This window comes from Typopeltis vanoorti, chromosome 20 (genome assembly GCF_054136105.1).
Source record: "Typopeltis vanoorti isolate ZY-2024b chromosome 20, IOZ_Tvanoo_1.0, whole genome shotgun sequence".
Lineage (NCBI taxonomy): Eukaryota > Metazoa > Arthropoda > Arachnida > Uropygi > Thelyphonidae > Typopeltis > Typopeltis vanoorti.
The window spans coordinates 81,854,397-81,880,335 of NC_143568.1; the positions used below are offsets into that span (position 1 = coordinate 81,854,397).

General features: G+C 35.1%; 1 protein-coding gene across 4 annotated transcripts in view; it reads right to left on the minus strand.

Annotated features, from left to right (window-relative positions):
• Positions 1-25,939, minus strand: part of LOC150095599 (trafficking protein particle complex subunit 13) — a 200,329-nt gene that overhangs the window by 47,295 nt on the left and 127,095 nt on the right. For all 4 annotated transcript variants that reach the window (XR_016550085.1, XR_016550084.1, XR_016550086.1 and 1 more), the window contains exons 10-11: positions 10,666-10,819; positions 7,071-7,184 (exon numbers count right to left, since the gene is read on the minus strand). Coding sequence is in view for 1 of the 4 variants with exons in the window: in XM_090410598.1 (XP_090266724.1) it covers positions 7,071-7,184; positions 10,666-10,819 (268 nt within the window). In the remaining 3 variants the exon portion in view is untranslated. The remainder of the gene's footprint in view (positions 1-7,070; positions 7,185-10,665; positions 10,820-25,939) is intronic.

Sequence of the window (25,939 nt, forward strand, 5' to 3'; positions counted from 1 at the left end):
GCTTTAGTAAATTCAAATTAAAGTATTTTAGATTGGCAAATGGTTCTTGCCAATCTTTTCAACAGAATGTGAAATTACAAAACTCATTTTGACATCATCGATGAAAATAAGTTTTTCTTGTTTCAAAATATATTATATAAGAGGGACCGGAAAGTAATCAATTTTTTGAACTACATTTTTAATATAAATTTTATTAAAGAAAAAATTATATAATCGCCATCATTAATTATAACCTTATTCCAACGATCTACTAAGTTTAGAATTCCTTTTTTGAAAAAAGTTTTTTCTTTGGATGCAAAAAATGTTATCAAACTCCTTTGTACATCATCTTGCGAACGGAAGGTTTTATTTCTTATGCTGTGTTCTAAGGACCTGAATAAGTGATAGTCACTAGGGGCAATATCCGGCGAATATGAAGGATGTGGTAGAAGTTCCTATCCTAACTGCCTAATTTTTTCTTGAGTCATTCTTGCAGAATTATCCCTTTTTGATTGACAAGCGCAGGACATTTGATTAACAATGCTTGATGTAGTCGCTCTAATTGTTCACAGTAGATGGCTGCTGTGATAGTCTTACCCTGTTCCATGAGTTCGTAATGAATAATTCCATGAATATCCCACCAAACGCACAACAGAACTTTTTGTGGATGAAGTCCATCTTTAGGTGTTGGAATTGGAGTTTGATTTGGAGAAAGCCACTGTTTTTTGCGTTTAATATTCTTATACAGCACCCATTTTTCGTCACCAGTTACAACTCGTTCCAAATAGGGGTCATTTTGTTGTCTGGTCAACAATGAATTGCAAATCGTCTGTCTCTGTGCTCTATTGTTGTCTGACAGTTCATGCGGTACCCATACACCCTGTTTAAGAACCTTGCCACTCTTATGTAAGTCCTCTTGGACAGTTGACCATGATGAATTAAGTTTCTCTGCTAATTCTTGTATGGTTTGTTTTGGATCTGATTCAACGAGAGTCTTAAGAGCATTGTCATCTAGAGTAAGAGGTCTTCCAGATAGATCAAAATTTTTTTCTGCAAATCTCCTAAACCATCGCTGACATTTGTTAACCTTCAATACGTCTCCATAAGTTGAGCAAATGATTTTGGTAGCCTCGGTAGCATTCTTTCCTTGGTGAAACAAAAACAGCATACAATGATGTAAATGCTACTCTTCAACTTTAAAGTTTGCCATATTAAAAAAAAAATAATTTTTAAATAAAAAAGTAATTCTAATATTTAAATAAAAATCAAATTTAATAATTTATGTGTTATTTAAAAAAAAAACAATCGGCTAAAAATGAACTATTAAAAATAATTGATTACTTTCCAGTCCTCCTTATATATCCACAATATTAGTAAACTTTACTGTTATACTGTATCTATTTTCATTATGATTTATTTCCATAAAAAAATTAAGCCCCCCCCCCCCCCAAAAAAAAAGCATTATGGCTTTGCCCAAACCATTGTTAGAAATTAACTGCCAACACTCATGAAACAACTAGTTGAATATGCTAAGATTATAGATACTCAAAATGTTACCAAAAGACGACAATTTCTTTTAAGAAAATGACTTCAAAAATAGTGAAAAGAGCTGTGTTTACATGCAGGGAATTTATACAGAATAATGAAGTATAGTTTCGTTGTATCTCACATGTTCAGGATGAATATATGAAGTGCATTGGGAAAGATATTCAAGAGAAAGTTGATTTTGTCTAAACGAATTTACAGCCTACATTTCTCAACAATCTCTTAAGGAGATTAATGGAATAATTCACTGTAATGAACACAATTGTCCTATCCAGGTTGGCAGTGTCCCTCAGTGCATTTTTTTTCTTCTCTCCTTTGTTTTTCAAAGTAACATTAAAATAATTTTTGGTTATTTATTTTTCAATGTGTCTGGCCTTTGCAGTCCAGCATCTATTAGCATCTGAGCTTAAGAAATCTGCTAACTGTTTGCTTTGAGTGCCATGATTTCTGTAGCCTATTATAGTGAATGAGTTCACATTAAAGATGTTGCTACAATAGCAGTTAGAATTTATTTTTAATATGACTTATATAATGCTATTATGCTTCTTGAGAAAGATTAAGTATTGTATCTGGTCTTTGCAGCCCAACATTGATAGTTGCATGATTTTCTGGTGGGGGGGGGGGGGATCTTACTTTGTAAAGAAAAATAAAAAAAAAGCAACTTGTGATCTATTTTATTTCTGGCAGGTTACATAAAATACGAATTTATATAATATTGGTTATGCAGTTGCAAGTAGTTATCAAAACTTTCAGTTTATAAGTTCAGAGAATAAAATGAGTAATTTTGCTTAAGAGAAAAAATTGCGAATGATGTGTTGCTATATCTGACTTGTACAATCCTGTGATTGCAGATGTGGTACTTGAAATTAAGTAAAAAAATTCTGAACAGGGCTTATGTTGTGAATAACTAGTTCTACTTGATTCAAAAAACTAGTTCACTGCACTTACACCCTTATAACTTAAGAAAAATATAACACATGAAGTTTACCTTCTTATCTAGTTTCAACAAATGCCATCTGTAGTTTAGTTACAGAACTCTGTCTTCTTCCTTTCAAGAAGTTAATCACATTTCAACCTTTATTAAATGTGTATCTGAATGAGTATAGCAGTGGTTCCCAACCTTTTTCCACTTGTGTATCCCTTTTAAACCCATTTCTATAAATTATACCCCCTTGTTTTTAAAATAGCCGTTTTTAAATACTGACACTTTTGTTCAGTACCTATCTTAACGTAAAATAGTGGAAATGAGGTAATGAGTTGGAAAAGAAAAATGGCTACACTAAAAGTACAAACCACAGATTTAATTTTACAATATTCGTAACACAGAAATAAATATAGCTTCATGTTAAATATTGATAATGATCAAGTATTTAACAAACTTTGATTGACTATTATTAATAATAATTATTTGTGTTATCTGAAAAGTCTGTAATAACTGGTATATACACTAACCGTTTGAAACATTGTTGAGCTTGCTTTGATGCACTTAGTTTCTTGAGATGCAAGATACAGTCTTAAATCCGGACTTGCATTAAGCTTGTTGCAATACTTATTTTTTATGAAGTTGTAAGAAGAAAAAGCTCTCTTCACTAGTTTAGTATTAGTAAATGACAAGAGGTATTTGAGTGCCTTCTCACTGAGCTGTTCATATTCCTCACTGACATCTACCCAGAAGGTAATAAGATGCTTTCTTTTAAATTCCTCACTGACATCTGCCCAGAAATTAATAAGATGCTTTCTTTTAAAATCAGAATTTAAAGGAGAATCGGTTGAAAGTTCGATTAACTGCTCTTTTTCATTGATTGAGAGTTTAACTTCTTTGAAGAATTCTTCATTGAAGGGATCTTGCCCAATTGTTTTCTTTTTCATGTTGAGGGAAGTACTTATAAAAGGACACTTTGAGACCTTCCAAGTGACTTAAAATATTCTCTTTCACGTTTTGGGATAGGTGCAAGTCATTCTCAGTTAAGAAGTTGTGCAGAGTTCCAAAAACCTCAGGCTCTTTCAATACACATTTTCCAAAAGTCCAATTTTTTAATCATTGACTCAATTTTGTTGGTTACTTTGAATATAGCGATTGAGCTGTTTAGAAGTCCCAAGTTGAGTTTGTTTATTTCTAGAAAAATATCTGATAAATATGCAAGACTTTGAAGCCAATCACTGTCATGAAACTTTGGAGCAAGACGGAAACGATGGTTTTCAAAAAAAACCTAGACTTCATGTCTAAGCTCAAACAGCTGTGTAAGTACTTTACCGGGAGATAGCCACCTTACCTCTATATGCAAAAGTAATGTGCTGTGGAGGCTGTTCATTTCTTCACACAGCACTTTAAACAATCTGGAGTTTCGTGGTTGTGACTTAACACAATTTACAACTTTTACAGCCTCATCAAGAACGTCTTTCAGTTCACTAGGAAGAGGCTTGGATGGAAGAGTTTGTCTATGAATACAGCAGTGACTCCATGGTACATGGGGAGCTACTTCTTTAATTCGGCCGCGTTGGCCTATAAAACAACCTGACATAGACTTGGCTCCTTCAGTGCATACACCACAACAGTTCCACCAACTAATGTCCTTTTCAATGAAATAACCATTGATCACATTAAAAATATCTTCGCCTGTGGTATGCTCTGTCAATGGGTAACAAAGCAACAGGTTTTCCTCAATTTCATTTTCTGTCAAGTACCTCACAATGATGAGCAAAAAAAAATAATAATAATATCTAACTTTCATTGACCTGAATGGAAAAGAATTTACTTTTTTTTTAATTCTATCTACTACTTCAGTTTCAGCATTGTCAGACATATTCTGAATTCTTCGAGACATTGTATTGTTTGAAAAAGAGATAGTATCGATTTTGCAGACATATTCTTCCCCAAACATACAAAAAATGGCATCCTTAATACAAGGAGAAATTAAATTTTCAGCTATGGTGGGGTTTTTACTACATTTAACCATGCGATAAGCAATACAGTAGGAAGCCTGAACTGCATCCTCATGTCTTTCTTTCCTGACAATGAGAATGCAGTTGAGGCTTCCATGAAGTTACATTCAGCTGCTTTTCTAAACACTGAAAATAATGTATTTCTTTGTTTTTATACATAGGATGTTTAGTTTCTAAATGTTGCATGAGTAGAGAGAGTTTCATGCAACTGTCCATATTTAATATACTCTTTGCAGTATTTCCTTTTCTTCTGTGTAGTACCTGAGGCACGTGCCTTTTTACTATTTCCCGGTGTGGGTGTATACTCGTAGCTGCAGACATGTGTTGAGAAGTACTTGGCAATGGGTTATAATCCACATCAAGTTTTTTAACTGTTCCTGTTTTCAGCCACTGATCCATAACTGACACACTTAAAAATCACTGACAATAATAACTGAAACTACGTTAAGCATTAAATAAAAAACTACTTGAAAAGAATCGCAATTGAAGACAATGCACTTACTTATACTCAGTCAATAACTGAATTGATCAAACAGTCTGGCTACAGATGTATTTATATTTTTAGAGAAGTTCTAGAAACGTCACAAATGGAAGTCAGTGGAAGGTTTGTTATTGCAAAGGTCATTTCTTAGTAGCACGCGATTGTTCTGGAAAGGAGGATGGGCGACAAAAGTGACGCATGAACAGTGCGTAATGATTGGTAGAAGAGTGGTTTGGGGAAGGGGTTCATAGCCACACCCTCACCAATCATCATTCGCTAATGTGAGCTAGTTTTGAAGTGTCTCCATTAAGCAGTGATTCAAATTTAACATTTACTATTCCATAACTAACGTTTTGCATTTTGTTTACTTTACTTGTTTTTCCACCATTACTGATTCTTTTTCGTATGCTCCCAGGGGTACGTGTACCACCGGTTGGTAACCGATGGAATATAGGATATTAACACCCCAACCGGCCATAACATCATCTATAGATGTCCAGCTAAATCTGGATACGATTCTGTAACACCTATTGAATAATATGGATAAAAAGTGCAATTTGGTCTCACTATTTCATCCACATGGCCGGAAGGGAGGTTAACACAATTGACTGCCAAGTACAAGATAACTCACACTAATATTAGGAGACTATACTACGAGTTATCTTGTATCATATTTTTGGTACTGAATATTATTCAGGAATGTGTGATAATTCGTTGCCAAAGCAGATATTTCAAATGAGGGAAAGAGATGATTGGCATACATAGTAACTATAGTAAAATTTAACTAAATGCTTTTTACAAGCAAATAAATGTGATAATGTAACAGTTTTTATAAAATAAATATAAACATTGCAGCACAGGAGGTGCTAACATGATTTTGGGACTTGCATGTTTATATTACTAGATAAAAATTTCTAGACCCACGGGGGAAGGGAGCACCCAGATCATACTAACATCAAAAGGCAGTTAACAAAAGTTGCTTATTTTATTTATTTATTTCCAGTAGCCAATATACGGCTCAGGATAAAATATCTTGTAGATGGCAAATACAAAATAATCCAATTCTTGAAAGAAAGAAAAAAAAACAGGAATTAGATATTATTGAAGAGAAAATGAATATTTCAGCAGCAGTGACAAGTTGATAACTGGCTACCATAAGCCAGTTTTTTTTTTGCTATTTCATGATCAAGCCCATGAACAATTAGCTCTCTTCACATACATTACAAACACCAGCACCATATTCACTTCACTACAGATAGAGAAATACAGTCAAACTCATAGGGACCTTGTAGTAGTCGCTATATTACATTGGGTTCCTCATCAGTACATTCCAGCAGTTAAAACAATGTTTGTCATAGTTGAGAGTTGACTGTGCTTTTTGAAATCTTTGTAAATGATTCTCCTTGAAGTACATACTTTCTCAAAGCCAAGAGCTACACATCCCCTGCAGCACATAAAATATTTAAATGAATAAGAAAAAAAAAAAGACTTGTTCTTCTAGTAAACATACCTTTACAAAAGACACATTTTAGAAAAAATGTGGTATGATAAAGAGGCACTGAAGTTCAATAAACAGTAGAATAATAGTAATTGTTCATATTACTTCATAAAAAGTAGCATGAAGGATTACTGAAAGATAAAGAAAACATTATTATCCTTTATTAGGCATGGATACAGTTAATGTCACACCATATCCTGTTGAATTAATGGTTATGTTGTGTTTCTGATTTACATGCTAATGATGTACAAATACCAAAAAAAAAAAAAAAAAAACTTGAACCATTTCTTAAAGTTCATGTGAGTTGTTATAGCTTAGTCAACAATGTTATTAATTTTAAAAAAATTATCAACATTTCAAATCCTGATAATACGCCAATACTTGTTTTTTTGAGACAAATTTCTTACTACTACATTTGCCTGCATAATGTAATACTTACAAAGAAAAACCTAAAAATTACAGCTTTTGTTCAAAAATTCAACTATTTAAAGTTTTGAGCATACTGTTATAATGGTGTTTGTGTTCTTTGAATGAACTTAATAATTAATATCCACTACCCCTCAAATTAAAGGTATATGTACAGACATGTTAAGCAAAGGAGAGCCAACAAAATAAAATACTTACTTTAGTATTTTTCTCATGATTCTGTTGTACTGCACAGACACACACTTGGGCAACATCATCATAATCATATATTCTTTTCAGGAATGTATCCTTTATTCTTATTCCAGACACCATCTAGATTCATATAAAAATAATAAATATAACCTTTTATCATAAAATTGCTAATATATACCCTCAAAGGGTGTACAGGATACTAATGTAGTACTGCATGATTAAGGCCATTACTTCCTATCATCAATTTTCCTCCAGAATAGTCCATTATTTTTCAAGACTCCAATAGTGTCTCTTCATAATAATGTTTTATGATATAAACAACATATATTTATTAAACTCGCTAATATTCTGCTAGTTTTCTAACCAACATCATCAGAACAATTATAACTGTGATAAGTACACAGCACTAAACTACATAATTGAAGAAAACAATTTAAATTGTAACTGACAACAGAACAAACATCCTTACATGGTACCCTCTATTAGTCGGATAACCATAAAGTTAACTGAGAGAAGTCAGACCATCAGGTCTTGAAACGATAGTCTCCTAGACTGGGGAACCCTAAAGCATGCAAACTTAATATCCCTCTCACCCCTTCATCCTATAGTAGACAGTTCAACCTACAAACTGGCACATTTATCCAAATGTTCTATCCCTAGACAATCAGGTGTTGGGGATTTTCTTGTATGGCATTCTTTATAGGCTGTGGTAACTTCAGATGCTGTAATGGGTCTGTCAAGCCCATCTTGTATATGAACAGGAAAGCTATTAATGCTCCAAGAGTTATAATTTCTAACAGTAATACTGTCTTCAAACAGATTTTTGTAATGTTTTTGAAAGGAGTTAAGGATGTCTTGAGTGGTGGACATGTCTTCCCCTTCAATGCAGATTTGAGTGATAGTCCTTTCTTTGCAGAATTTAGTGAATTGTCTATTGAAGAATGAAGCTGATGGGCTATCTGCTGCTATATTCTTATTTTAAAATTTCTTTCTTCTACTTGTTTGTGTCTTTCCGGTTCTATCTCTATGTTAATGTTTCTAATGATGTTGCTACATTCTAAACCATTGCATTGGTTTGTAATGAACCAGCTTCTCTCTTTATACAGGTCATTTGACATTTATTGAGGCCTCATCAGTGGGATGAGACCTCAATAAATCCCAGGCCCAAAAGTAATACCAAGACTGAAGTAATGCAGAAGGCATATTTCTACATACAAGTAGTCAAAAGGTGTCAACTTATTACTGAAATACTTTGGATTAGAGATAGATGTTGAAAGTTTTTTCACTTGGTTATATTATAAATTGAAGAAATTATATTCTTTGCATCTATATAATTATATGACTTTTGCATTACTTCAACCTTGGTATCACTTCCGGGTCTGGCTCCCACTGATGAGACCTCAATAAATGTCAAAACCAGTCTGGGTAGTGGCCCTTCCCATAATGCATGTACATGTCCAACATTATACATGTCTGCAAGGAAATGCACATTGCATTATGGAATACTAAGGCAGTTGATGTGAAGTCATTAGCCTCTATATACAAGCAGTCCAGTCGTGAAGCAACTTCACATGCAAAATTTGTTTTCTTACACGTGGATAAAGGATGAAACCAAGAATATAATTTTTTGGCATCTATAATTTGTAGTATAATCAACACGAATAAATAAACGAATAAACCCCACATGAATAAATAAAAAAAACTGAATCAGATAAAATAGTTGAATTACTAAGTGATTACTTTGCAAATGTATATTATCTGGGTGGAGATTTTGTAGTGACAATAGAGGTAAGGGCTCATATAGAAATATAGATAAATGAATTGGATGGGCATAGGATATTACAGAACCTTGATGTGAATACAGCTGGGATTAGATTGTATATCAGCTCGAGTTTTATGAGAAGGTGCTAGGGAATTGGCAGTGCCTTTGACCACATTGTTTAAGTTAAGTCTCATTCTGGGTTGGTCCCAAGGGGAGGGGAGGGGGGGGGGGGGAATAGTTCCATTGCATAAAGAAAGCTCCCAAGACTGACTGAACTGCATCTCAGGAGTCATGGTCAGGGTATTGGAGAAGTTGGTTAATATGCAGTCAAAATGATTTTGTGAAGGAATAAGTCATACCTCAGTAACCTGCTCATGTTTTTATAATACAATAACAGCTGAGGGAGATATAAAGCTGGTGAAGTGGATAAGAGGGTGATTGATGGAGATATACCAGAAAATATTTTATTCAGGAGTAGAGTCCAGTAAAAGACCTGTGATTAGTGGTGTATTGCAGAGCTTTTTGGGGGGGGGACCACTACTATTTAATTTGTAGATGTTAGCCAATGATGCACAACTGAATACTACAATAGCCAATAAACATTATGTTAATTGCAGGCTGATTTAAATTGACTGGCAGTATGGACAAAGGAGAACAGATATCAGTTTAATGCAGAAAAGTGTAAGGTTATGAATTTAGGGGTGAAAAGATTACTAGCTGTATACCACATTGATAGAAATGTACTCTGGGAAATTGATGAAGTCAGCAATTTGGATGTGTAAGTGGATAGGGAGTTGAAGTTTAGAGGGCATATTTCAAAAGTGGCTAAAACAGCTCATCAGGTTACTTGGTTACTGAAGATGAGCAGATACAAGCAGGTTATTAAACATCTTTATAGAGCTTTGGTGAGACCCCATCCTGACTACTGTGTGCAGATCTGGTCACCTGGGTTTCTTGGGGGACAAGGAGAAAGTGGAGAGGTTCCAGATGTGAGTGACCAAGATGGTGGCAGGTCTATGGAATGCACTTTATGAAGATAGGTTGAAGCTTTCTGGCTTACAGAAATTGATTGACAGGCAGAAAAAGAAGTGATATGATTGAGACTTACAAATTACTGAAGAGATTTTACAAGATTAATACAGAGGAAATTTTCCTAGACATGTCTGATAATGGGAGAACTATGGGCCACCATTAGAAATTGAGCAAGAGGGTAGTTAGCAGGGATGTGATGAGTAGATTTTTTACTTGGAGAGTGACGAATAAGTGGAATAGGTTGCCAGCATCTGTTGTGAGTGTCCTGACTGAGAATGAATTCAAAGCAAAGTATGACAGAAATTCTGCAAATGTTGAATAGTGCTTGGTATAATGTTTAGGACCTCCTTTGATGAGTCTAAGGACTCCATGGGATTGCCCATGTAATAATAATATCAGGAACATCACTCATCTAGTTGCAAAACTTGGAACTAGTTAGCCCTAAAATTTGTAATTTAGCTACATAAGGTACTCAAATTGAGATTTGGATAATATCGAGTTCACTGTAGCATATCTAATTAAATATTAGTTTATAACCTAGCATTCTCACACTTATGCATAAAAATATAATAACTGTTCATAGCATGTAAAATGTTGTACTTAAATTTCAATGATTTATTCTCTTACGATGACGAGACACAAACTGAAATATTTGTAATTACATTATAAATTGTTAATTAATTATTTTTTTACTGTGAATATGTGTTTCTGTTATATTTTTAATGGGTTTCTCACAGATTATCTCTCAATCAAAAGATATGAGAAGAAAATCCTCAACATTTGTCACTAATAAACTTATTAACTTACCTGTAATCCAATTCTAACAGGAACAGCTTCTAGAGTGAAATCAATATATGTATGAGGTTCTAATTTGCCTAACTGCCTACCAGATATACCTTGCCATAATAAACCAGGTGAACATTTATTATCCAACATTAACACCAGATCCATGGTACGTTCACTAAATAAAGGATAAGAAATGAAAAAATATCATAATAAAATAAAAATAATATAATTTACACATTTAAAACATTAAGTATCAATAATGTATCAACATTATGATATGTATATACTTTCACTATAGAAAATTTGTCAGGTCCAAAGAAATCATGTGTTATAGTGAATAGGTTTCCTATAGTGAATATCCTTTAGAACAAGGGTTCTGAACCTTTTCCAGTGGCATGCCACTATATTTAATTCAAGATATTAGATGTACCAGTAAGGCAGTGGCTCACGTACCACTAGTGGTACGCGTACCATAGGTTGAGAATCCCTGCTTTAGAACAAAAGTATTAAGCCTTTGGTTGGGGCTTTTCATTATCAAATTTTCAAAATTATTATTTTGGTATCTCCATGGAGTCAGAAAACTCATCAAAATTGCAATTAAAAAAAAAGTGCCTAACTGCTTTACTAGAAGAAGTAACAAATTATTAATGCAATTATCTGAACATGATTCCTGAGAGAGAGAATCATGAAATATCATCCATACACAGTAATGTTAACAGCATAGTAATGACAATGTATCATATAAAAATTAATGTAAAATAACTGCAATTAATAACAGAAATTAAAATTTTCTGTATTATATACACTTATTATATACTCTATGATAACTGCATGTAATGCAGTTATCATAGAAGTTTTATTTTTAAAACAGCAAGTAATCCTGCATTATTTATTTATTTTTGAAACTGTGATGATATAATCAACTATTATTATTATTATTATTGTTCTGGGAAACTCCAAGGAGTCGACAGACTCATTGAGGGAAGCCTTAACATCATATCAAGAACAACTATTCGACATTCACACAGTATCTATCATACCTTGCCTTGAACTCATTCACGGTCATAGCACCCACAACAGACTCTGGAAGCTTATTCCACTCATTCACTACTCTCCAAGTAAAAAACCTAGCTCTTGCCCAGCTTCCATTCATGGCCCCTAGTCCTCCCACCACCAGTCATATTTTCAAAATATCTTCTGGATCAATCTTATAGAAACCCTTCAGTAATTTGAATGTCTCAATCATATCACCCCTCCTTCGCCTATCGACCAATTCCTGCAACCCACAAATCTTCAACCTATTCTCATAAGGTTCATTCCACAGACCTGCTATCCAACATCATCTTGGTCCCTCGTCTCTGGATCCTCTCCACTTCCTCCCCATCACAAAGAAACCCTGGTGCCCATAACTGGGCACAGTAGCCCAGATGGGGTCTTATCAAGGCTCGATACAGAGGAACAACTCGTTTGTCTCTGCATGTTAAAGTATTTTTCAGAAGCCAAGTGATTTGGTGAGCTGTTTTAGTCACTTTTGCAATGTGCCCCCTAAACTTCAATTCCCAATCCACCAACACTCCCAAATCCCTGGCCTCATCACTCTCCTGGAGTACGGTTCCACCAATGCGATATACTGCTGCTATTCTTTTCACCCCAAAGTGCATAACCTTACACTTTGGCACATTAAATTGACATCCATTTTTCCTAGCCCAGTCCTCTAAACTATCCAAATCATCCTGTAAAATTTTGACATCCTGTGCACTCATAATTGCTCTACCCAACTTTGCATCATCAGCAAACAAGTGAACACGTCCTCTCAAATCCTTTCCTATATCATTGATGAACAAATTGAAAAGCAGTGGTCCAAGAACAGAGCCCTGCGGCACTCCACTAGTCACAAGCCGTCTTTTAGACTCCACTCCTGAATAAACCACTCTCTGGTATCTCTCCTTCAACCACCCTCCTATCCATCTCACCAACCCTATATCCATCCCCATCTGCTCCAGTTTACTGATTAGGGTTCCATGTGGTATCCTATAAAAAGCCTTGGCAAGGTCCAGTAGTATTACTGTAAACCCATTACCCCTATCCAGTTCAGCCGTCACTGTGTTATAAAACGTGAGCAAGTTACTGAGGCATGATCTACCCTTCACAAAACCATGTTGTCCCCCATACAATATCCCATTTTCATCTATCCAATCCTGTATTATTTTCTTGACTAATTTCTGTAAGACCTTGACAATGATTCCTGATATGCTAATCGGTTGGTAATTTACAACAGCAGTCTTGGAACCACCTTTATGCAGTGGAACTATTTTCCCCTCTTTCCACCCCCTCGGGACTAACCCAGACCCGAGACTCAAATTAAACAAAATGGTCAAGGGTACTGACAATTCTTTAGCTGCTTCTTGTACAACACGAGCTGGTATACCATCCAATCCCACAGATGTATTGACATTGAGGTTATGCAATAGACTACTCACCTCCACTTCATTCACCACAATTCCCGTATAATCTACTGGTACATTCCTTTCTGCAATGTCACCGCCTGGATAATATATTCTTGCAAAGTGCTCACTCAGTAACTCAACTATATCAACTGATTCAGTTACCTCCCTACCATCGGCATTCTTTAAAATCATTCTGCCATGTACATTTTTCCTTTTACTTGCTACATATCTAAAAAACTGTTTAGGATTCTCTTTAGCCTGCATGGCCAATGTTCTTTCGTAATCCTTTTTTGCTTTTCTTACCACACTCGTTACCCTTCTGGCCTGCGCTTTATACTGTTCGTGTGCCTGCCGGTCACCTTTCTCCTTAAATTCTCTCCATAGTTGTTTCTTTTTTTTTGCAACTCAAGCTTAATGGTGTTATTCATCCATTTAACCCCTAGTTGATTTATTATTCGTACTCTAGGTATACAGTCAGCCAATGCTTCATGCAAACGCTTCTTAACTACCTCCCATGCACTATAGACTTTTAGTCCTTGCAGTTGTACATGCCATGGCACTGAACCAATCAAACTCCTAAGCTTGTCATACTGTCCAGCCCAATAATTCCACATGTACCCTGTCTTAATTGAAAATTCTACACCTTTAGCCACCTCCCAAGTCAAGACCCTATGATCACTCTCACCGATTGGTGGCAATGTGGTCATATTTGTTACAGCCAAATCCTCAGATGTAATTACTAGGTCAAGCACTCTCTGACCCCTAGTATTTTCCATTACATGCTGTCGCAGATAGCTATCCCTTAATAAACGCATAAAATCCAATTCCTTCCTCCCATGTGTCCTCTCCTCACTCCAATCAATGTGACCATAGTTGAAATCTCCCATAATAATCACCCTCCTTCCACCCATTTCTTCTATTTGCTTGTGCATACTGTCACCACCATCTTTTCCATCACCTGGTCTATAGCAGCACCCAATTGTATATTTAGTTCTGCTAGCCACAATCTCACACCAAATGGCCTCAAATGTGCTCTTTTCTCTATCCTGCAATTCAACTTCTATTCTCCTTGGCTGCAGCTCATCAGCTATCATCAACAATACTCCTCCCCCCATTTTATTCTCCCTGTCATTCCTGAACACACTATACCCATCACATTCAATCCCACTAGCTATATCATCGACAATCAGCCATGTTTCACTAATACCAATAACCTGTGGTCTGGAAGTGCCAACCATGGCCAAAAACTCTTCCTTCTTGTTCCTAATACTCCTAGCATTAGTGTACATGAATTTAAGACCCCCATTAGCCCCAACCCTACCTTGATGCCTTATATTAACTATCCCACTCTGATTTGTTGTCCTTATTTGCTCGGGCATATTATATTCATTCTTACATTCAACTGCCTCCCTAAGGACTGTATATCTTCTCCCCCCCCCCCCTTAATAAATCTAGTTTCCCTGAATTTGCACATCCACCACATTCAGCAACACTTTCTCAAGTCTTCTTACACCGTAACCATTCAGATGCAAGCCATCCATCTTATATAGATCCTTTCACCCATCAAACTCACTCCACACGTCCACAAATTCCACACCACTCGTCATACATAACCCACGCATAAAGTCATTCGTAATTATGGCCCTCCTTTTAAACATTTCACTGTCATACCGTGGCAAAAGACTAAGCATTCTAACTCTCTCACTCTTTTCTTTTGCTACCTCAAACAATTCATTCAGGTCTTCTATCATTTCCATTTTGTCTCCTTTCAAATCATTCGTACCTGCCATAACAATCATTTCTTTCACCCTTTCCTTTTGCTCTCTAATTTACATCCTTTATGGTTGCACCAGGTTGGTACAATTTTGTCAAATCCTCTACTATCACACCTCGTACTAACGAGTCTCCATACAGCAATCTATCCTTCATTTTGTTCATGTTAACACTCATATGTCTATTTTTCCTGTCATACTTTTTATTATTGGCTGGTTCATTCAGTCCACTTTTGTTCATGCACTCTAGCTGCTGTTTTGCTCTTTCTATCGCACTATTCAACAACGCGATCTCACTCAATGATCTATCTCATCTTTTTTATTCTCAGTAAAACCATTAATACTATCATTCACATTTTCCACATTCACACTCTCACAATTCTCTGGTACAACCTCGCCGTTTCTTGTCATATCCCTATTTTCTTCATTCTGAAGTTTGACAAAAATATCACACTCACGATCCGAAATACTCTTCAATTTCTCATTCTCCCTACATTTTCTACACACATTCACTCCTTTATTATCATCTAACCACACTCCGCAAAGCGTACATTTCGCAGCTAGTACACTGAATCATCTCTTTTATACTACCGTTCTTTGATAAAGATGGTGAACAATCATTACTGGCCGCCATTTTCCTTCGTACTGGAGCCATACTTACTTGCAACGTATTTTATCAAATTATAAATTATAACACACCAAAAACACACAAAAAGATGCACTAAGAGACGCAAGGCAAACAAAACTACGCAATATTAAATAAATTTATCAACGATAACTGAAAATAATACTCATCTTATCTGGAGCTTTCACGAACACTACACACTATGAATCCCTCTAGCGGCGACAGCCCCAATAAAATATGTTATAAAGACACAAAAACACGAAAATCGTTCTAATATACTATAAAACCAATTTTCTAAGGAAAAACACACACAAAAAACACCAAAAATCACCAATTTTACACGAGCACTAAATTACACCGACCACTCACCATATAACCTCGAACCAAATAACTATATCCCACAACTATTTTCAAAATGGTTTGTGGGATACCTAATCGCAGAACTATTGTATTTTCAGACCTTTTTTTAAGGAAAGTGCAGAACAAAGCATGCTATTTTTCGTCAGAATCCTTTATGTTGATAAAATGTGAAGACAATATTAGAAATTAGTAAAATTCCTATACAAACAAAGTACAAGCAAAGTCTTCAAATATGATTCTATGAATGTCAAAAAACAATCAGTAGATGGTGGTGGAGACAAGTAGTTCTAGACTAGAGTGCCCTCCCTTGCTAAGTCCTTGAACTCCTTGAAGGTATCGTAATAATAATAATAGTGCTGAGTTGTGAGCTGTGCTGTTTTTTTCTTCTATAGCATTTTTCTAAGTATAACACTACCTAGAAACACACAGTCACAATTTAGTGTGTCAGTTGTAAACTCATCTTTAGTTTAATTTGTCAAAAAGATGACTGCTTTGTATGAGCCAAAAACTTGCTTATGCGTGGCTACATGCATAAGCAATGTGATTTACTGTATTCCATCTAGAAAGCTTTATCTCTGAAATGAAAGGCAAATGACTCTGCTTACACTTACTAAAAGGCATTCTTTCCAGTTAAAAGCATTATAATGAGATGCATCAAAAAAAAAAAAAAAAAAAGCAGGATGGCCCACATATGATGCTTATATATGCATTACATTTCAGTTGCATCTATCATGTTTTGCCTTTTTACATGATTACCACCATGAAAGGGTGTAGACTAAACCTATAATACATTAGTACTGCAGATAGATTATTACTGACTGATTCATTTTTTACATCATGCAGACACATTGCTCTTTTTCAGGATACCTCAGGCTTCACACAAGATGATAAAATTCATCTCCCACCTGAAGATATTCATGCATAAGGAGAAATTCAAACCTGCAACCTACTGGCCAGAGAGCAGGAATGCTATCCACTCATCAATCCAAAGCCAGCAACGTTTACCCGAGTTGTTATTTTTCACATGGAAAAAAGAATTATTCACATACATATACACTACCAAATAGTAATTATTCAAAATGTAAGAAATTGTAATTAAAGATATTTCTCTTTTGTTAAATGTGAAACTGTTTGATAGTCTTGGTCACTAACCAGGACACATTTTGATTCAGCATGACAATATTATCCAGACTCATCACAACAGCAGCCTATAGTTTAAGATTCTGACATATTATTATTACATGATGACTCCAAGGAGTCCAAAGACTCACTGAGGGAGGGCACCTACTCTACAACTCTCCATCTCCACCACTTAATCCATCAAATACAGCAAGCTATCATCTACACCATCTATTGCCCACCACGACCATTAGTATTTTTTGTCTGAAAATTGTGTGTATATTCAAGGCCGATTTGTCTGTATGCAGGATGAAAAACCCGAGTTTCTGGGAGAAAAAACCTTGACACCTCCATATGAGATCAGCTAACTCACATTCAATTGAAAAATAAATATTCTTCTCGTCAACAAGAATCGAACTTAGGTCTTTTCCAATCAAAGAATACTGTCTTTCTTCTAATCGCGAGACAAGATATATCAGCTAGACCTTAATGACTTAGTAAAAAGCTATTAATTTATTGAAACAGCTAGTCAAGTTCCTGGGTTCAATACTGAAATGCAGGGGAATCATTTGGAAAAGGATACATTTTTTTTTTTTTTTGAATCTATCAGAATATTTTTTCTATCGCTGATGATGTGGTTATTAGAGTTAATAGCTGGGCATACAACATTGCAGAACAAAGATTGCTTGTTAAAATAAAATTCAAAAGCAGTACTGCTATATAATGGAAATGCCTAGGCTTCTGTATATAGCATGAGCAAATATGAAATCATGGATATACACTGGTGTCCAAAAGCTAAGGACAAACAACATTTTACCTCTATATGAAAAAATTTTCATGACTACAGCCAAATGTGGACATAAATTTATTCCCATACTAATAAATTATACTACACAAAAAATGTGTTATAAATTTCATATAAATTAAATTACAATATGTTTTTGGCAAAAGTTACAAATTTCCTAGGGATGTAGTTAAGGAATTAATGTACAGTGTTATACAGAAAACTATGCAGAGACACATTTCAGTATGGAATATTTCCACACTGAACTGCAATGCAGCTCTCACAACATCGTACTATGCTTAGCACCAAATCTTTCAGGAGATCTTGAAGCAAATTGGCTCACTCCTCCTTCAGAGCAAGAATTTTTTTTTTTTTGTTTGTTTTCTGGAGGGGAATTTTGATCCATAATGCCTCTCCTATTGCATCCCAAACTTATTCTATGGGATTGAGATTTGAGATCTGGGGAGCATGCTGGCTGGTCAATTCGATTAATATCCTCAGTCTCCAGAAGTATCTCCACTGCTCATGTATGATGTGGTGTGGTGTCTGTCATCCATAAAAATGAATTTTTCACCTACAGCATTACAGAACAATCGAACATGACATTGAAGAGGTTCATTGTAATATTGTTTACCAGTCATAGTTCCTTTTTCCAGCACTTATAGCTCAGTGCGTCCATTAAGCATAATACCTCTCCACACCATGACCCCAGTACCACCGTATCTATCCCTTTTTAAGAATATTCTCACAATGGTAAGCAGTACCACTTTCACACCAGATCAAGTGTCATCTAGAATTGGAAGAAAGACTAAAACTATTCTCATCTGCAAAGAGTATATTAGCCCATTGGTGTCTGGTCCAATTTTTATGGATACAACACCACTGAAAACATGCTCTACGATAGCTGCGCATAAAGGGATGCAGACTACAGGCCTTCAGGTGTATGGACCTACTCTTCTTGCAGACATCTTGCCACACCATTTCGAGATATCGGCAAACCTGTGCTTGACCTGCCGTGGTGCATCGATTATTTTGCTGTTATAACCAAAAATCTGTCTTTATGCTCTGTAGTAGAGAGAGAGAGCAACCTCTTAGCTAATGTCTGGAATGCATTTCATTGGTTTGAAATGCTGCCCAGAGCCTGGATACAACAGAAACTCTTTGGCAATATCAGTAATTTTGCAGCCTTCTTCAAGCTTTCCAATAATTTTTCCCAGGTAAAATTATTATTATCATCATCCTAAGACTCCCCATGGAGTCAGACTCACGTACAAACAGCTTTTCATACCTTGCCTTAAACACATTAAAATTCTCTGCAGACACCACACTCTCAGGCAATGCATTCCAATCATTCACAACTCTCCATGCAAAAAACCTGCTTCTCACTCCTTTTCTTGGACCAGACACCAATGGGCTAATGTACTCTTTATACAGTCTTCTGGATGATGCTTTTAAGACATTATTATTACTATTACATGACACCTCCAAGGAGTCCAAAGACTTAATGAGGGAAGGCACCCACTCTACAACTCTCCATCTCCACTATCCACCAATTACAGCTAACTGCAGCTACCATCATCATCTGCACTAATGCCATCTACTACCTACCACCATCACTAGTATTTTCAGAGACAATCACAAACATTCATGCCCATGGCGAGATTCGAACCAACAGCCTTTTGGCTGGAGAGTGGATACGCTAACTACTCGGACAACCAGGTCATCTGATTACCATTACAAGCCATCCAAAGTTGGCAAGTTTATTCCTTCATATTTGTAGATTTAGGGACTCAAAAACACACGTGTTGAACCCTAAAATTTCTTTTAGGGTTACACGGATCACCGTGTAACCCTAAAAGAAAGTTTATTCCTTTATAAAAAGAGCTTCCTTCAAACTGAACTGGCTTAATACAGCCTTTTATTCTGTTGAGTGCTACCATGTGACCCTTTGTATGCAATTTCAAAATCTGAATGTATACCCACTTTCTAGTCAAAATCATCAGTTATACAAATTGACACAAGCTGATTTGCAGCTTTAATCTTCAGAAATAGTGTTCATTCTTAAGTTTTAGACACCAATGGATTTTTTTTGAGGAACATGTTTCCAAGAGGCATTTATTAGCCATGAAAATAGAAAAACAATGAAAGATCATGATTTTGAAAGATGATACTGACATTCTAACTTACAGAAATGTAAGTGAGAACTTTCTTAGGAAATGAAAAGTTTCCTAACAAATGATTATCTTGAACTTGTTAAAATCTGATTAAAGCTTACTGAGTGGCCAGTATGTAGGGGTCTCAAAATATACATTTTTCACTTTAGCCTTCTTTCTGATGAACCTAGGTGCTGTCAGTAATGAATATGGCAAACGATGCCATTATATATATATATATATATATATATATATATATACTTTAGCCTTCTTTCTGTATAATAAATTTAGTTTAATCCTTTATCCAAGTGTGAGCAAACAAAGTTTGCGCCTGAAAGTTATTATACTCTAACCAAGTGGAAAATAAACTTTCAGCCTTCTTTCTGATGAACCTAGGTGCTGTCAGTAATGAATATGGCAAACGATGCCATTATATATATATATATATATATATATATATATATATATACTTTAGCCTTCTTTCTGATGAACCTAGGTGCTGTCAGTAATGAATATGGCAAACGATGCCATTATATATATATATATATATAAAAAGATAAGCCAAAATTTGAAATGTTTTTATGTCACGTTTTTTTGTCTTACCAGCCCGGAACTCTGGGGGTTGGGCACCATAGGAGCCAGGGGGGAGGAGCCCCCCCCTAGTGTGTGTGTGTGTGTGTGTGTGTGTGTGTGTGTGTGTATTAATATGCTGACATATTATTGCTGCTGGATTCTAAGTAGAGATAATCCAAATACTGTCAATAAATGGCACATTAATTGGTAATGTTTACAGAGTAAGTTTCATCAGCAAAAATGAAATTTTCTATAAACATTCCTTTTTGTATAAATTAAGTGGATATTAAATCCAATCATTTCAAAGCCGAATACAGAAACTATAAAAGCTTCGTGCAGAAACTATAAGAGTTTCATGCGAAAATTGACCAGAGTGCTTGCAGGAATACACCACCACCATAGTTGTCCTAGCCGAACCTTAAAGGAAGTGACGAAAGCTCAAAGCGCCCATATATTCACCTCCTATTGGTTCATTTTGATAAGGTTTCACTAGTCTATTGGTTCACAAATGAACCAATAGGAGGCAAATATACAAGCACTTTGAGCATTTGTTACTTCCTATAAGGTTCAGCTAGGGCAACTCGTAGTATGGCGGCGGTGTATTTCCGCAAAGCTCTCTGGTCAATTTTCACATGAAACTCTTATAGTTTCTGCATGAAGCTTTTATAGTTTCTGTATTCAGCTTTGAAATGATGTTGGATTTAATATCCACTTAATTTATATAATTTTCCATTGCCGAAATGAAGCCTTCTGGCTCTTTATTTTAGTAAATTCCTTTTTTACTTTTAATAGGAATTTACTAAAATAAAGAGCCAAAAGGCTTTTTTTTAAATATTCCTTTATATATTCAAAAGATTCAACACAGTACAACATTATATCAAAAATAAGTCATCTCCCCTGAACATTAATAGATGCATTCACAGTATCCTTTTTTTTTTTTTTTTAAATAAGACATTGTTTCATTGATTGTATTTCTCAGTGCATGTCAGGCTCAATAGACTGTCACAGCAAAGTAATACTGTTGCTTTGAAAATCTAATTAATGTCCTGACAAGGCAGTTAATCCAATCTGTATAGTATATTATGGTCAATTCTGTTTGCAATTTTTGTGGGATAAAAAACCTTTCCACCTCTATATGAGACTGACCACACTCACCTTCAATTGAGAAGTTCTGATAAAGGTTCTTTGCATCCTAGAAGATTCAAATCCAGGTCTTTCCAACCAAAGGACATCATTGAAATTGACTGAGCTATAGAGGCTTGATTTTTCAAAGATGGCAAAAATAATTTCTGATTTTACAAACTGCGAATCAGTCTAACCATAATATACTATTCTCACATCTTGGGTAACAACCCTTAGAACTACCTAAAAAGTCTTGCAGAGGAGAGATATTAGTTGATTTTTTTTTTTTAAATTTATTTATTTTTTTATGTGACCACAAATTGTTATAGACCTGTAGTACATTAGTTCTGAGGGTAGGCTATTTTTTTGTATTACATTTCTTTATTGAATGATTGATTTTGATTAACTTAATTTTTATGTAATTTTCAGAGACCCTACTGTAGAGATCAAACAGAACATTTTTGCACCACTTCAGGCCTCTAGTAAGTGGGGTGGTGGTGGTCTTCAGACTTGGTATCCAAAATTCTTCCATTTTTGATTAATTCTGTTCGTTACCTCATTATCTGTACTCTTATCACCAAGCACTCACAGCTCAACTATGCAGTCATAAAGAAGGCATAATTAAAAAAGGAAAACAATAACCAAAAATGCATGCAAAATGATCTGTTTCATACAAAATATTTCTGCTCTTTATCAGCCATATAAATCTTTAATTCTCTGTTTTAAGAAAAAACAATAAAAAATCAACACTAGAGAATAGTTTTTTCAATTAATATTTTCAATGAAAGCAAGAACAACTTTTTGTGTGTTGTGCATCGCTTTAATTCCATAAAGATTTTCTTATTCATGCCTAACTGATGCAGATTTGCTTAATCTGCAGCTGTAGAAACAAATGAAGTACCAGATAATGGCATATGCAATTTTGCTCTATTCACCCCCCAACACACACACACACACACACACACACACACACACACACACACACACACACACACACACACACACACACACACACACACACACACCTTTGCATATCTACTTCTCTTTATTTCATAGAATATGTGTTTTACATATGCCTTTATTACATAGTGGATTCCATATGCCATTATATGTAATCCACTGTTTTTTCTTTCTGATGAAAAATTTGACAATTTTGATTACTTGATAAAAACAGCAAAGGCACCAAACCGTAAAACTGGGTAATGCTCCATCCGACATGAATAGTACATAGTATATAAAAGAGGTAGTGAACTGAGCACAAAGAATGCAGCAAAGTGGAGATATAAAGGATGTAGTGTATAAACTAATGTCCAATTCTGACCTTCCCATGGTGAACAAAGTAGGATAGACTAATAATTGGGGACTTAAGTAATTGACCAACCTGTATTATTCTGTATTGGTTGAAATTGCATATAAAATTAAGGAGTGCCCAAACTAACATGATATCTGATTTGTACTCATAATGTACAAAATAATAAGACATCATGCTGGCTAGAGCAGTGCTCAATTTTACAAGCCCTGCACCTGTTATTTTTATCAAGTTACTAGGATAAAATTAAAAAGTCAGTTGCTGGAACATCCTGTGAAATAACTGCACAGTTCATAAGAATGGTGACCTTCAGCACAATAGTTGCTTTAACATCAAGTCCCATACTCTAATAAAAAAGATGTGATTCCCGATTGGGATCTGAATATTGTCTCATGTTAGAGTATATTTTAAGCTATGCATAACTTGGAAGTAATAGCAATATTTAGCACAACAGTTGTCATGATATGAAGCTACTATAATAAAAAATAAAACAAAAATGCAATTCCTAATTAAGATCCACATGTACTCCTTATATAATATAAATACAAAATTAATAACGGAAAAACTCACGCAAAAGATTATTTAATAGTATAATTTTTGCCTGTGTGTCACAGGCATCTTCAGTACATTTTAAGCTCAAATTAAACAATAACTGGCAATTCCAAAAAGCACCACCTAAGTAGTTAGTATAAGATAACTAAAAAGGTCAATTTCCTAGCAAAAAATAAAAAATAAAATAAATAAATAAAATATATATATACAATAAAAAGTTAAGAGAGATTAGCTGAATTATAAAGTACTATCTCCCATAAAGGGAATAGACATAAACCATCAGATCTGTTTAAGTTAGGAGAGTGAAGTAAAGTTTCACATGTTTCTTTATAAAGCCGTTCCACGAGGAACCGACTTTTGTGAAGGACTCTTGTCTTTTTCCAATGAACTCTATGTCTAGTGATGATGGCATGGTCTGCAAGTCCAGACTGTTCAGGTTCAAGATATTGAATATAAGACTGATGTTCTTCTAGCCAAATAGAGGCAGATCTTCCTGTTTGTCCAAAATAAGATAATCCACAAGAGCAAGGAATCTGGTAAACACCTGGATAATTAAGATGTAGAAGCTCATCTACCGCAATTGATAAAGCTGAAGCTAATTTAATGTCTTCGACTTGTTGGTTGGTCACATTTGAGGACATTGTGACTGTCCTATCTGCTACTGTTTTGGCAGATAATGGCATGCTTTTAATTTTATTTAAAATCTCTGCTTTGTTTTTGAAATCCCGAAAAAGTTCTTCAGATGCATTAACAAAACGTGTTATGTATTCACCATCAGTGAATGGTTTTCCTCTCTTAGCGATCTCCTGACTCGCTACGAAGCTTGCAATATTAACTTCATTGCCAGACTCTTTCCAATAATTAAATACAGAATTTGATTTTTCAACATTTTTCTGAAGTTCTTCAACTGCTCTCTTTCTCATGTCACCAACACGATATTTTCTGGCAAATGTGGCATGTTTTGTCGTGAAGTGTCTCTCCAAATTTGACTTTTTGTTGTGCGCCAGTTTTTCTTGGCAAATAAGACAGGTTGGAAGGTAAATAAGACTGAGTTCGAGATGAATGCGAAAGATTCAGTCCATTCAGTTTTAAAGCCATAAGCTTATCTGTTGTTTTTCTTAGTTTTTTTCTTCGTAGCCATGTTGAAAAGCACCCTAAACAATATATTTTATTTAATACGTTATATAAATACATTATATAAAAAGAAAATAAAAAGAAGTAAATGATTATTCAAAATAATAAATGACAATAATTCGAAAATATAATAACAATAAATCTCACCAGTAACATGTTTTATTGTGACAGTTGCACATGAAATAAAACACGCTGCGGTAAATCACGACCGTAATAAATATAATAAACCCAATATTATATATATATATAGCAATCCCATGATTAGCGCGCCTAATGCGTTCTTTATAACAGGTGCATTAATCGAAAACGCACCAATCGAGTATAATAACCTATGGAAAAAAGTATAATTCATTCCTCAAATGTCTTTTTTTACTCTTGATTTTTTTATAAAAGAATTAGGGTATGTCTCGGGGCCTAGTTAAAGGAAAACTATAAAGCTGAAAGACAATAAAACATATTCAAAATATAAATCTATTATTCTGGCTGGCATTCTGTTTCTTTTTTTTCCAAACAACTGCCTCTTCTGCAAATTTTACTGCTTCTCTCTTCACAAGGGCCAGTCTCTAAGCATTGCTACTTAAAAGTTTCGGTTGCACGAAAATATTTAAATTTGTTTCTGTGAAATCTCTTTGGGCTTGTCAGTGATTAAATTTTCTTCATATTCTTCAGGATCTTCCTGCTGTGCATCTAAATTTAGCAGGTCGGAATCACTCAGTTTCTCAGAATGAGATGTAATTAACTTAGATTCATTTGAAAAGCCTCTAAAATCATTTGTACAATGTGGAAGAAAGTGCTTCCAAATGGATCGCATATTGCTAGCAGTAATTTCATTAGACTTTGCGACTTTATAACCAGGCTGAGATTTCTCTGATTTGCCCAGAAAAGTCTTGGAAGGCATTGGCTTCCAAAAAGAAGGCCAGTTTCATCGATATTAAATATTTGTTGGTCACAATAGCCCTCTTCTTATACAATTTTCTTCAAATCTCTGGATAATTTGCGGCCACCTCCTTATCAGCACTCGCAGCTTCACCCGTGATTAGAACATTATGTAGGCTATTTCTCAAACCACCCAGCACTAACGTGGAATTCTTATTTTCCATCATTGATAGCACTTTCTTTCAAGGTTGCAAAGAGACTTAGTGCTTTTGATTTGATAAAGACTAAAGTCAGTTCTTAGCAGGATCTGTTTTTGGTTACAATCTTCGATCTATGTAGAAAGAAGTCGCTCTAATTCAATCATTATGATACTTTGATTTCGAGTACATGCACGGCGAACTTGAATCAGCCTTACTTTTCTCTTTGTATTCAGCAGCTTTGTTTAAAATTGCTCTTATAGTTGATTCAC